Consider the following 15,305-nt stretch of genomic DNA (forward strand, 5'->3'; position numbering starts at 1 on the left):
CTGTTGCAGGTGGCTAGATGGAGTGGGTAGAGCCACCAATTCTCAGGCCCCTGATGTGGGTAGGTGAGGACCCTGCTTAATGGGCAGGGTGGTGTCAGACGTCATGAATCTGCCACTCCCCTTTAGCTGTTGCAGTTGAAAATAGGCTTCAGGTATATACTCTGTTGTACTGCGCTAATGAACGGGCCCACACAGGTCTAAGCAGGGGTGAAAGTCGTTCAAAGTCTGTGGACTACTTATGCCTCTGCCTAGGTAAAGGGGCTGTGCGTCCTGAGGTTCTGGTTTAGGGGAGCTGGCAGATTATTTTTCCTTGTTTGTTAATTCGTTCCCTCTCCAAAGCTGGGAGAATGGCTCGAGGCACCCAACGGATCCCACTTCCGGCCCAGGTGGTGTGGCAATCGCTGAATCCAGACCAGGACTGGAGCAGAGCGAGGGGGGCAGGTGAATGGCACAGAGGTACTTCCCAGAGAGGGGAGGGTATTTTGATTCTGTGTGGTAGGTTAGATGCTTGCACTTAACTTTCGCAGATTCAGCACTGCTTCTCCCTGGTTTCGGAGGCTCGTGCAGACTCTCCGCCACTTGGTTTCTCTGGAGTGCTACTGCTTGCCTCAGCCCATGCGCACCAGCTGATCCAGCCTGCAGGGTGCCAGCCAGGTCAGGTCAGGCAAATCCTCGCTGAGTCTGAACTGTCTCGCCCTCCCCCTAATGCTCAGTCTGACTCTTCAACTTTGTCTGTGATTTTCAGGGCTCCTAGATTGTATACATAATTGATTCGCTTGTTTTTTCGGGTCTTTGTTGTGAGAGGGACCATCTTGACCCCTCCTCTCTTCTTTTTTCTTTTATGAAGCAGGTGATACCGTACTGTACCTATTACAGTATGCTACTTGCTTTTTTCACTTGAATTGTGAACTGTATTGGAGATAGTTCCATATTGGTACATAAGAATCTTTCTCATCTTCTATATGACTGAATATTATTTTATTACATAAATTCATCCCATTAACAAATCTCTGTTTAGCCTGCTGGTGATGCGTTCATGGACAAAGAAAGATCTCTGCCTTCATAGAGCTACATCCTGTGTGAATTTATGAATTTTTTAAATTATGTTACTAATGGATATTTAGGTGGTTTCTAGTTTTTCGCTCTTACGAACAGGACTGCATTGAGTAATTTTATGTGTACATCCTGTAGTACATGTAGGGATGTAAGTGGAATTGCTCAGCCAAAGGCTATGTATATATGTAATTTTCATACATTGCCATGTTGCCCTTAGGTCTACTTACTTATACTCCTGCTAGTAATATATACCATTACCCGTTTTTCCTATTTTTCTTCATAGTGTGTCAATACACTTTGTGATGTTTGCCTGTCTAATAAGTGAAAAATTATATCTAAATATAGTTTTACTTTTTATTTTTTAGCAGCTTTATTGAGGTAGAATTTACATACCATAAAATGTACCCATTGTAAGTGTATAGGTCAGTGGTTTTTAATAAATGTGTAGAGTTCCACACCCCTCACCGTAATCTAGATTTAGAACATTTTCATCACCCCCAAATTCCGCGCGTGTCCATTTACAGTCAATCCCTGCTCCCAGCCCAAGCCCCAAGCAACCCCTGATTTGCTGTCTCTGTAAATGTGTCTTTTGTGGCTATTTCATGTAAATGAAATCATACAATATGTTATCCTTTTTTAAAAAATAATATTGTGTTTTCAGTAAAAGTTTACACAGCAGATTAGGTTCCCACTTGACCAATTTCTACATGCACTGTTCAGTGGCATTAGTTATGTTTTTCACAGTGTGTCAACATTTGCTAATAGCATTGACTTTTGAGTTGTATATAGGTGGTTTATTAAGGGAGCACTACACTCGCAAATAATGTCCTTTATTTTGTGCACCAATGTGTTATTTTGCTAAAAGGTGACCTAAGGAGATAGTTTTGGTTCAAGGTTTAAAGAGTATCTCAGGGTGATAGTCTCAGGGAGTCCTCCTCTAGTCTCAATTGGTCCATAATTCTGGACTTTTAAGGAATTTGAGTTCTGTTCCGCATTTTTCTCCCATTCTGTCAGGGTCCATCTATTGTGGCCATAATCAGAACGGTTGGTAGTGGTGGTGGGCCACCATCTAGTTCTTCTGGTCTTGGGTAGATGAGTCTGTAGCTTCCGTAGGCTGTTAGCTCTGTAGACCAGTTCCTTTGAGACTTTGATTTAATCTGTGGTCCTTTTTGACTGGCCTCTTTCACTTAGCATAACATGTTGTTAGTGTTTATCCATGTTGCTGTTGTCAGATGCCATCAAGTTGGTTCCGACTGAGAGCGACCCTACGTACTACAGAATGAAACACTGCCTGGTCCTGCGCTGTCCTCGTCATGCTTGAGCCCGTTGTTGCAGCCACTGTGTCAGTCCATCTCATTGAGGGTCTTCCTCTTTTTAGCTGACCCTCTACTTTACCAAGCATGATGTCCTTCTCCAGGGACTGGTCCCTCCTGATAACATGTCCATAGTATGTGAGATGATGTCTCACCATCCTTGCTTCTAAGGAGCATTCTGGTTGTACTTCTTCCAAGACAGATTTATTTGTTCTTCTGGCAGTCCATGGTATATTCAGTAATCTTTGCCAACACCATAATTCCAAGGCATCAATTCTTCTTTGGTCTTCCTTAGTCATTGTCCAGCTTTTGCATGCAAACATCATGGTAAAGGAGTAAATATTGAAGTTGTCAAGGATTTCATTTTACTTGGACCCACAATCAACACCCATGTAAGTAGCAGTCAAGAAATCAAAAGACACATTGCATTGGGCAAGTCTGCTGCCAAAGACCTAGTTCAAGTGTTAAAAAGCAAAGATGTCACGTTGAGGACTAAGGTGCCCCTGACCAATGCCGTGGTATTTGCAGCTGCCTCATAGGCATTCAAAAGCAGGACAATGAATAAGGAAGAAGAATTGATGCATTTGAAGTAAGGTGTTGGTGAAGACTATTGAATATTTTCAACTCCCTGACAAAAACTCAGAACCTCTTAAGTACATCTTTTCATGTGCTTATTGACCATTTCTTTATGTTTTTTTTGGAAAAATGTCTGTTCAAGCCTTGATGTATCTTTTGAAGCATAAAAGTTTTGAGATGTCCAATTTATCTATTTTTTGTTTGTTTGTTTGCTGTGCTTTTGATGTAACATCCAAGAAGCCAATGCCTGATCCAAGTTATGAAGATTTAGATCTAGGTTTTCTTCTAAGAGTTTTGTAGTTTTTACCCCTTACATTTAAGTCTGTTACTCATTTTGATTTTATTTTTATGTATTGTGTTTATTTTGGTGAGGGATGATAGTGCGCCCCCTCCCTTTTTTTTCCTAGATAAATGGGCAAATAGAAGCTTCTTAAAAGCTAAAATACAGATTATGTCATGTAATACAGGTAATTTTATTATACACTCATCATATCATGTAAAACTATTATCCATCAGCATTCCGAATAGCTGTAATATCCTTAACATCAAATGGCTGTGAAAGGACTAAAGTTTTTGCCTTATTTTAATCTTATTTATGGTTCTCACTCAAGGTTTCTGTTATCTCTGAGGTTACTGAATAATATTAAATTATGGGTAGTCCCCAGGAATGAGTGAGATCTGTTCATAACTGTGTCTTTAAGCTGAATTCGTAGGGAAATCGGAACGGGTGCATAGGGTTCTTACTGAGCCCCTGGTGGTGTAGTGGTTAAGAGCTGTGGTGGCTAACCAAGAGGTCAGCAGTTCAGATCCACCAGGTGCTCCTTGGAAAGGGCATGGGGCAGTTCTGCTCAGTCCTTTAGGGTCCCTATGAGTTGGAATTGACTCGACAGCAACAGGTTTATGGTTAGCGCAAGAAAAGGCTTGGAGCCTTTTAGAAGCTGATTTAAAAGCCACATTGCAGCAAATGAAAGTGATTGTGATGAGGACTTTGTTGTGAGTGGGGTTGGTTCAGTGTTTCAAAGTGAGGGCAAAAGATATAATTTACACAACATTAAAGGGCAAGTAGGAGTTGCCCGTCAGTTGGAGGTTCCTAACCTGGGGACTGCCTGTATATAAAATGTCAACTGAGTAATCATTTCTATTACGAATCACAAGTTTACTATAAAACTATGCATCTAATTTTTGAATTTTTAAATCATTGGTTCGAGCTACACTTTTCTAATAATGCATGGACTTTTCCTGTTTATCCCTGGGAAAAGTTGTTAGAGAAGTTAAGTTATAATGACACCCAGAAGGAAAAATTCTTGATTGTATATAAAGTTTGATTTATTAAAGGCTACAAGTTTTGAGGTTTATTGTAAATCTGAATTACTGAGACCTAGCTCAAGTAAGAAGGTCAAGGCAGGCGGGGATGGGGACTCCTGCCCCTTTTGGGGAGAGAAACTGTTGATTTGGGCAAAAAATGGGTAACATGAGCCTGAATTATTGTAAAACTTGGAATTCAGTAAACAATTTTCAATCTCAATTAAATGAAACTCAGTGCTTCCCAAACAATGTCTCTTCCGCTCCCCCCCTACCCCTGGTTACCACTAGTAAACTCTGGTTTCTATACATTTTCCTTGGCTAGATATTTCATATTAATGGGCCATACAATATTTGCCCTTTTGTGACTGACTTATTTTACTCAGCATTAATGTTTTCAAGGCTCATCCATGTCGTAGCATGTATTAGGACTTCATTTCTCTTTATTGCTGAGTAATATTCCATTGTATATTTACCACATTTTGTTTATCCATATTTTGATGGACATCATGGTTGTTTCCACCTTTTGGCTATTGTGAATAGTGCTGTAATGAACATAGATGTACACGTGTCTATTTGCATTGCTTGTGGATATATACTTAGGAGTGGAATTGCTGGGTCATATGGTAGTTCCAGAAACCCTGGTGGCATAGTGGCTAAGTGCTACGGCTGCTAACCAAGAGGTCAGCAGTTCGAATCCGCCAGGCGCTCCTTGGAAACTCTATCGGGCAGTTCTACTTTGTTCTGTAGGGTCACTATGAGTCTGAATCGACTCGACAGCAGTGGGTTTTTGGTATGGTAGTTCTGTTTTTAACTTTTTGAGCAACCACCAAACTGTTTTCTATAGTGGCTGTACCATTTTGCATTTCCACCAGCAATGGATAAGAGTTCCAATTTCTCCATGTCTTTGCCAACATTAGCTATGAGTCGGAATCAACTCGACAGCAGTGGGTTCAGTGGGTTTGCCAACATTTGTTGTTTTCTGTTTTTTGGTCTTAACCATTTTAGTGGGAGTGAAATGGTATATCATGGTTTTGATTTTCATCTTCCTAGGGCTAATGATGCCGAACAGGAAAGAAACTTTGAAGGTCTGAGAAGTTTTTATTTTTATTTATAATATATGCTTGTATATTTTACTTATATAAAGTTCATTCAGAATGGTTGTGAATGATATATTTTTTTAAAGTCAGGCATATTGAGATATGTTCTACATACAATAAAATTCACCTTATTTTAAGTATGTAGTTCTATGAGTTTTAGTAAATGCATATGGTCATGTAGCTACCACCACAATCAAGATATATTTTGATCTTTTGAATGCTCCGCTTACCAAATTCACCAAATATTCTATATTAGTTTTCAGTAGTGAGCTCTTTATGCTAAATTTGTCTTGGATTATTTAGAAAGCATTATGGAGTAACAGATAGTTACTCCTCTCTGATTCCATAATACTTTAGTAAAAATTAGCATTAATTATCATTCATATTGAAGATGTAGGAATTTGGACTTAATGTCATACAATGCTGGGTAAGCTCTGTGAGGAATGGAGTGACAAAACACAGAACCTGCCTGCCATGAATTTGGAAAAGGAGGTAAATTGGAAATATAAATAACTAATGCAGAGTAGAATGTGCTCATTGGTATAGGTGCTATGGGAGGACAGGAAGGCAGAGATTAGTGTTTGGGAGAGAAGGGGGGTATTGGAAAGGCTTCCTGGAAAGCACTGCGGCATTTTTTGCTGAAATTTTGAATAATGAAGAAATGAGGTAAGGAAATTGACTTGTTGACATTGGAGTGGAGCTATGGGAGAAGTTAGCAGGATCAGAGGGAGGCATGGAAGTCAGGTGAGTGGTGGACCCCTTTGGCCAGGGTGCAGGCTGTGTGAGGGATAGTACTGCCAGAGGGACCAAAACACTGGCAGTCTTGAATGCTGAATAAAGTGGTTTGGAGCTTATCCTGTAAGCATATACCGGCACTCGTTGCCGTCCAGTCCATTCCGACTCTTAGTGACCCCATCATTGGGCAGAGTAGAACGGCCCCACAGCGTTTCCAAGGCTGTAATCTCTACGGAAGCAGACTGCCACATCTTTTTCCACGGAGTGGCTGGCAAGTTCGAACTGCTGACCTTTTTGGTTCACAGCCGAGCACTTTCACCACTGTGCCACCAGGGCAGCTGAGTAAGAGTTAAGGGCTATCTTTTAGGAAGATTACCTTAACAGTAAAATATGTAGGATAAATCAGAGGAGATAAAGATTAAATGGGCTGGGCAGTTAAGGAGGTTACTGAAATGTTCTTTACAAGTGTTAATGAAGGCTTGAACAGAGACAGTAACGATTGTGATTGAAAAAAGTGAATAGTTCCCAGTAGCTGAGACTATGAACACCCTGTAAGCCGTAGAGAATTCAAAGGGAGAAATAAATTAGGGGTGATAGTTTTGAATATGTAGAGTTTGAAGGTTTGTTGGGAAGATGTATCTAGGGCAAGTGAAAATGTTGTAGTAGAGTTTGGAGGTAAAGACTAGAATATTAACTTGGAAATAAGTTGCTTGAAAGTGAAAGGTGAATCTTTGGGGGATGTTGAGATCCCCAAGGAAGAGGTGGCTAGGAATAGAAACTAAGGAAACAATCGCTTCATTTAAATTTACTCTCTGTACTGATCCAGTGACCTACATAACCAAAAAGTTGCTTTTTTGGAATAAATTCCATTTGATTACCCATTGTTAGTGTATGTCTCCTACAAGCAGAATGAAGGGGAAATAATTCTTGGTCTTTGAATTCTTGATGATTTAGCACAAAAAAAAAAAAAAAAAGAGTACCTGCTATGATGAACAACACAATAAGGAAATGGTTGCTTATTGCATTACAGAATAACTTCTAGTGATAGTAATGAACAGATAGTGCTGCTCTAGAACCAGACAGTGTTCTCAGCAGTATATTCACTCAGTACTGGCTAATAGTGCATTCAGGGCAAAGAGCTAATGCTTCATTACAGTAGTGAAGAGTTTGTTTCAAAACATGCAAAAGCAGCATATTTTAGGGGATATAGTATGAATGTGAAAAACATGGTATATTTGAACATGTACTTCCTTAAAACAATCGAAATACATTTTTGTCTCCTGTGGTTTAAAATGCCTTCAACAGGTTGAAAGAATTTAGATAATTTGTTTTACAGAGAGATAAGGGTCTGACATTTAACCCAACCCCAGGTGCATGTGGTTTCTTAAAAAAATGTCAAAAAGGTCACATGATCTTAGTGTACAAAGTCAGAAAAACAAGATCTTTTTCAATGTCTTAACTGAAATGGAGCATAAATAAAAATTCCCAATATAAAAAGAAAGAACTTATTTAATCATTATAAAACTTTTTATTAAGTGCTTTAGTAAATTTTTTGTTAATAATGAAATTAGTAACATCTTGTTCCATAATTTGCTAAACTTATTGTTTTAAAATAATTCAGTCTGAAGGCTAAATTTGTTATTTCCATACTGACTTTGCAATGTGAAGTGTAGCACTGGGAATAATTAGTGACTTGAGTCATTTAAAAAAACATTTTAAATATTAAGGATTTGTTTCAAATGCTAATGGGATGCATTTCCTCCTCATAGCAGCCGTTATTTTCCCTGATGCCCCCTCGTCCACTTTCCGTAATGCTCTTCTTCATCAGAACACCCAAACTGGAAGTCTTAAAGCTATGTAGTATATCTCCTTTTGAAAAAGAAAATGTGTATACAGTAGTTTCATGCTTACTTTATTAAAAATTTAGGAAATGAATATAATGAAGACTTGCCTTAGTTTTTGATTTTATATACATTTTGAAATTTTATGGTTAAGAAGGATTGAACTAATGAGACTTAGCTATTGATTTTATTTAGGGTTACTTATTTATTGTAAAAGACTCCATGTTTGTTTCCATTCCTTGTATTCTGATTTAAGGAATGTGGCTAAAAAACACATGTTAACGCATGTATCTTTTGTTGGTTGATTTCAACAAAAATGCCAAGTCCATTCAACAGGCAAAATATAATCTCTTTAATAATTGGTCCTGGGAGCTGGGCCTGTACCACACACCATATATGAAAAGTAACTTAAAATGGATCAAGAACCTAAGTGTGAGAACTAAAACCATAAAACTATTGGAAGAAAAGAGGGGTAGTGCTCCGGGGCCTGGTTTTTAACAATGGGTTCTTAGATATGACACCAAATGCACAAGTGGCAAAAGGCAAAATAGAGAAATTAGACTTCATCAAAATGAAACACTTGTACATCAAAGGACTTTATCAACAAAGTGAAGAGACAACCTACAGATGGGGAGAGAAAAATTTGGGGGAACCATATATATCTGGTAAGAATTTAATATCCAGAATAAGAACTGCATAATCTTACAACAAAAGACAAACAACTCCATCAAAAAAATGGACAAAAGAATTGAATGGTCATTTCACCAAAGAGGATATACAAATGGTAGACTAGAACATAAAAATGCTCAAAGTCATTGGGGAGATTCAGATCAAAACCACAATGAATGACTGTGTTCAAAAAAATAGAAAATAACAGGTGTTGGCAAAGATGTGGAGAAATTGTCCATTGTTGGTGGGAATTAAAAATGGTATAGCCACTGTGGAAAATAGTTTGGTGGTTCCTCCAAAATTAAACATAGGCTGTAAACCTTTACCTAAAGCACAATTAAAAAATAATAATAATAATCACCAAAAAGCCTTTGAGAAAAACCATCATCTATTCCTAATAAAAACTCTAAGCAAAAAAAAAAAAAAAAAGTTAAACATAGAACTGCTACTAGAATTGGAAGAAGGAACACAAACGGAAACTCGTTCGCCCATGTTCGTTGCAGCAGTGTCCACGTAGCCGAAAGGTGGAAACAACTTGCATGTCTGTCCACCAACAGATGAGTGAACAAACGACAAAATGAGGTGTGTACGTGCAGTGAAGTGTTGTTGTTGCTGTTAGTTGCTGTTGAGTCCATTCTGACTCCTGGTGGCCAGCACAGACCATTACTATACATAAAGAAAAACGAAGTCCCGATGCATACTAGAATGTATATGAATCTTGAAAACATTACGGTGAGTGAAAGAAATCAGTCACAAAAGGTCAAATATTGTATGATCCCACTTATCTCAAACAGGCAAATGTATAGAGACCAAAGTTTCTTTGTGGTTACCAGTGGTAACAAGTCCTCCCTCAGGGGAAAGGGAGAGTCTTTGCTTAGGGGCCGCTGAGTTTCTGTTACAGGTGGTGGAATTATCTGGAAAAGGATGGGATGATGGTTGTACAACATGATGACGTGACCTTTGTCCTGAATTTTGTATGTGGGGAATGCTGAATTGGCGAATGTTTTGTAATCTACATTTTTACTACAAACAAATCAACAAACAAAAACAAAACCACTTGTTATAACAAAGGGATTACTTTTTCCTCTATAGCTTGTTTTGTTATACCTGTTTCTTTAGCATTATTATTGTTAAAAGAAATGGTTTCATAAACATGAAACGAATTATTTCCATATCCTAACTCCATGTCCTGGTAAGTATTCTGAAGAAAAATTTATAAGCAAGAAAATGGTGACACAGCTGACTTGCTGGGGCTATAAATTCAGTTAGTTAAGAGGACAAAAGAGTCCCTAGCTCCTCATCCTATACCCAAACCATGCCTTTTACCACAACTAAAGAGCTAGAGTCACATCCTGTATAACCCAATGGGAGTTGTGTTTACTGAATTATTTCCTTGTGGGTAGATGTTTGTCATGGGTTAGTACACTCCTCAGGAAAGTGTAATTTTATACTTAGTGTATTCACGAAGATTTGGTAGCCCATAAATTAAAATATATTTACTTACTTTGTGTAAATTACAACTATAATAACAGAAATAAAGAAGACACCTATAATTCTACTACCCTAAAAAATAAGCTGTTCTCCCCCATACTCCCTTTCCAGTCCTTGCCGAGAACCACATTTCAAATATCTGAAATTTTAACCTACATTTTCTGGGAAGTTTATTAGAGTTGATTTCTGTTTATTTGGAGGTGACTCTTGAAGCCCAGGTCAGTTCCTGCTATTCCCAGAGAGTGTGCTTAACAAGTAGAGGAAGAAATAAAACTTTCTGAGGTTGGCCATTTCTTTGGGAAGAATTCCTGCGAGTTTCTTTTATATAGAACTGTCTTAGATGCCAACGACTGAACTGGATATTTAGACCCATTATAGCATCTGACCTAAAATGTGGAAGGCATGCTTCAGGGCTTCTTGGACTACTAAAGTAGGCTTTCTAAAGCCTATACCATTGGGACTTGCTCACAATCGAATTATGTTTGGTTGGGAAGAAATTGGCACAAAAAAAGTAGGCTGCCAATTGAACAAACACATTTGTCTTACTGAAATTTATTCCCTGTTGATCACGGTGCTAGTTGGATTGTCCGCTTAAATAAACCGTTAAATCCTATTGATTGTCCATAAATCCTCAAAGTCAAATTTCATTTTACTGAGAGAGTAAATGCTTGAGAGATTTGTTTCATTCATTCACTCACTTATTCATTCACAGACAGGCAGCTGCTGTAACAGTCTGACTTAAGGGTTCTGGACGATTTTTAAAAGCTTGATTCTATAAATATAATTGAGTTCATATTTCATAGATTAGTTGTAGAACCTTGATTTACTTTCTTAATGAGTAGATAGCTGGGTCAGGGAGCAAAATACAAATTATTTACTGCCGTGTAATTAATGTCTTTTAATAGACATAATGTCCATTTTTTAAAACTAGGCTTACGTAAAGTTACAGAACATATTGGGTAATCTAGAAAGTAATTGAGTTTAAAAAAAAAAACTGTCTTTAAATTTAATCGAGTTAAAAAATAGACTCGCTAAATTGCTATCCTACGAAACTGAAAACAGTGTCCCATTTAATGTATTTTATATGTAGTATGTCAGGTAAATGTACCTGGCACCTTCCCTGTGGAAGTGGAAGCACCTTTATCTTGGTTACAGAATGTTTGAGCCCTTCTCATCCTAGCTTTCAGGCTAGGCTACCCTGATAGCTAGCAAAACTTCTCCTATTCTGGTATTTAAGTTGCCATTCATAAATTTGTAGGTAGGAGGGAGAGATAATTTTGGGGTGGGTGCTTTCTGCCCATTAGACTACTGCTTAAACAGCAGGCGGGAGGGGCTTCTGTTGCCTGTTGCAGCATCAGGGTGGGAATTAACCCATAAAGTGCATGTATCATGTGTATTTTCATACAGAAAATTTACGTCAACTTACATACTGAGTCAGTTTAAACCATGATCGATGTTGATGATGGGAAAATGGTAAACTGAGAGTTTTCTGATATCTGTTTATATCTTAAATATGAAGTGTATTTATTTCTTTTTGAATGGATTTCCATAGCAGACTATCTGGAATTTCTAAAAACTCTGTATTTTTCTCAGCAAGTTCAAAATCAGTTAAAAATGTCCTTTGTCAGTTGCTCCCAGATTTTCGGTGGCCAATATAATAACCCAGTCTCCAGTTCAGTACCAGGCTGTCCTGCAGTTGGAAAGGGCCATTCAGTAAGGAGGAGATGATGTGACACCCCGAATCGCTTTTCCACTGTCCTTTGATCCTCTTAGCAATCTCCCTTCTTATAAGGTTTAAGTAAAGTTTTTCAGTCTGTTTTTCTTCTTCCATTTTACAGGAACACCAGTATATTCAGTAGCGTGGGGCCCTGATTCAGAAAAGGTCCTTTACACAGCAGGCAAGCAGCTGATCATCAAACCTCTTCAACCAAGTGCCAAAGTGTTACAGGTACTTCTCGGACGTCATTGTTGGGATCTGTCAGACGCTAGGCACGAGGACGCTTTCTGGGGAGTCCCTTTCTTCTGGGTGGTCTTTTTACAGTCTGAGGCCTTTAAGTGTGTGGTTTTGTCAACCTTTATTACAGAACAGGGAGTATCTAGGTGTATTTCCATCAGAGTTCACGTGCGCTTGTTCAGTTTACATTTTACCAGTAAATCATAAATGTATTTTGAATTACAAAATAGTCACATGATTTGGCAAAACTGAGCATGTTTAAATTTAGCAGCAGGGTCAGTCTCCAATGTATAGATTTGAGACAAAACAGGACTAAATCATACAATTTTAGGAGCTGGTTCGGACTTGGTTTTTTACTATCCTCCTCTTCCTCCTCACCTGTTTAACACACTTGAGCTCTAAGTCTGTCATTATTTTAGGACTTTTAGAGTGGAGGAGGAGGGGTCGGTGTAATATTCAAAACTAAGTATTTACCTTAAAGATAGTCCAATTTCACATTTTATTTTGTGCTTTTCAGAAAGGAATAGTTAAGCTAGGAACTGAGTCTTTTATTGTTATTATTATTTTTATTGTGCTTTAAGTGAAAGTTTACAGTTCAAGTCAGTTTCTCATACAAAAACTTATACAGACATTGTTATGTGACCCTAGTTGCTCTCCCTGCAATATGACAGCACACTCCTTCTCTCCACCCTGTATTTCCTGTGTAGGAGCTGAATCTTAAAGAGGAAAAGGAAATTTGTTTTAAGCCTACTGTTATTGTTGTTGTGTGCCGTCGAGTCAATTTTGGCTCGTAGTGATCCTATAGGACAGAGTAGAACTGCCCCATAGGGTTTCCAAGGAGCGGCTGGTGAATTCAAACTGCCAGCCTTTTTGGTTAGCAGCCTGAGCTCTTAACCACTCTGCCACCAGGGCTTCGTTCTAAGCCTAGGGACCAGGAAAAATGATTTGTTTAGTGTCTTAGTTATCTAGTGCTGCTAAAACAGAAATACCACAAGTGGATGGCTTTAACAAACAGAAATTTATTTTCTCAGAGTTTAGGAGGCCAGAAGTCTGAATTCAGGGCGCTGGCTCTAGAGGAAGGCTTTCTCTCTCTGTTGGCTCTGGAGAAAGGTCCCTGTCTGTTTTGAGCTTCTGCTCCTGGTGATCTTTATGTGACTTGACCTCTCTCTTCCCCCGTCTCTAGTTCTGTTTGCTTGCTTAATCTCTTTTATATCTCAAAAGAGATTTAAGACACATCCTCCGCTAATCCTGTCTCACTAACATAACAAAGTCCATTCCCAAATGGGACTATAACCGCAGGCATAGAGGTTGGGATTTACAACATGTAGTTTTGGGTGAAACAGTTCAATCCATAACATTTAGAAATGTGACAGAAAGGGACAAACTGAGAACCACACAAAAGTAAGTAAAACAGTGGTGGCAGTCGAGACAGGTCAGGGAAGGACAAATTATGGGAACCTTTTAAGTTTATGTCTAGGATTTTGGTGTTTGTTTACAGTGTTCAAAGGTTGAATCATTTTGTTTATATTTTGCTAGTGACACAGTATATGTGGGTGACAGGCTTTGGAGTTAGTCTCCTGGGTTTAAGTCCTCTCTCCATTTTTACGTGTCTGCAACCTTAGGCAAGTTATGAAATATCTTTGAGCCTCAGCTTTCTCATCTCTTAGTTGGTGATGCTAATACCTGCTTGACACAGTTGTTGTGGGGATTGAATGAGTCAAACTGCAAAGTGCATAGGACAGTCCTGGCATATAGTGAGCATTCACTACAGAGTTCGAATCCACCAGGCACTTGGAAACTCTATGGGGCAGTTTTACTTTGCCTGGAATCGACTCCAAGGCAACGGGTTTTGGTTTATAGAGTAGCTATTTCAACAGCACTGGGTGTGGGTTATTATTAATATTATTGTGTTATTATGAGTTATTATGTCATCTCAACCTTTTAGTCAGGAGCCCCTGCATGGTATAAAGAGTTAACATGTTTGGCTGCTAACCAAAAAGGTTAACAGTTTGAGTCTACCCAAAGGTACCTCTGAAGAAAGACCTGGCAGTCTGTCCCCCAAAAATCAGCCATTGAAAACCCTATGGAACACAGTTCTTCTCTGACATACATGGGGTCGCCATGAGTCAGAATTGTCTCAGAGGTGCTAAAAATAAAACCCTTTTTGTCAGCCTTTAATAAATGAGAGCCAGGCAGGCTAGGGACAAGGTATAGAATGACTAGGTCATGGGTAAGGGATTTGGTGGTCGAGCTTAACAGGCTACAACAGATATAAAAGTGTTGTAAGAAGAACATCAGCTTTAGCAGTTAAAAGATTTAGATTTGGGGGAGTAAAAAACCAAACCAAACCCAGTGCCATTGAGTCGATTCTGACTCATAGTGACCCTATAGGACAGAGTAGAACTGCCCCATAGAGTTTCCAAGGAGCGCCTGGCGGATTCAAACTGCCAACCCTTTGGTTAGCAGCCGTAGCACTTAACCATTACACCGCCAGGGTTTCCAACTTTTGTATGTATTGTGCTGTACAGGTAGTGCCTGTCTTACGCCAGGGTTTCCTTACTGACAACTCCTTCGTAAGTCACTTCTGACATAAGTCAGATGCCTCCTTTTTTCTAGTTTTTATTATTATTGCCTTTTTATTATCAGTACCCATCTTTGAACGTGTGCAAGTGAACATCTGAGAATAACTTCAGCAAACTACACACTACAACGTTGTATGTAGTATGTATTACTGATGATGAGATGTACCCAAAAAACAAAACTAAACAGGTGGTTGTAAGTACAGTTTGCGTAACTGGAACAGGTCGTGAGGGACTACCTGGATATATTGCCTAGAGTCCACATGCACTTACATTTTTACTGTGTGCAGAACACTCTGCTAAGAACTTTGGGGACAAACAAAAGAAATAGAAAATATAAGTTCTTGCCCTGAGGCCACGAAAGTTGGAAGAATTTGGGCAAAGGTAAGAAGCTGAAAAAGAGGACTAGATCTGACTGCCTTTAGGTAAAGTCCTTCCATACCAATCATTTACACTGTGAAAATCTGCTATAAAATTATACAGCAAAACAGGCAAGTTGATTGATCTTTTAGTTTATACCTGTAATTCTGTAAATTTGTTCAGATATTTGTAATCAGCTTATATATATGAAACTCAGGAAGGTGCTTCTATCACCATTGATGAACTAAATTGTGGCTTAGGGGTTCAATAGAACTTTTGGGCCAGGACATAGCAGAGAGAAGAAAAAACACCCATTGCCAAAATTCAGC

General features: G+C 38.7%; 1 protein-coding gene across 1 annotated transcript in view; it reads left to right on the forward strand.

Annotated features, from left to right (window-relative positions):
• Positions 1 to 15,305, forward strand: part of IFT80 (intraflagellar transport 80) — a 147,906-nt gene that overhangs the window by 40,753 nt on the left and 91,848 nt on the right. The window contains exon 6 of the mRNA XM_049867628.1: positions 11,922 to 12,031. Within this exon, the coding sequence (XP_049723585.1) occupies positions 11,922 to 12,031 (110 nt within the window). The remainder of the gene's footprint in view (positions 1 to 11,921; positions 12,032 to 15,305) is intronic.

This window comes from Elephas maximus, chromosome 23 (genome assembly GCF_024166365.1).
Source record: "Elephas maximus indicus isolate mEleMax1 chromosome 23, mEleMax1 primary haplotype, whole genome shotgun sequence".
NCBI classification, from domain to species: Eukaryota; Metazoa; Chordata; class Mammalia; order Proboscidea; family Elephantidae; genus Elephas; species Elephas maximus.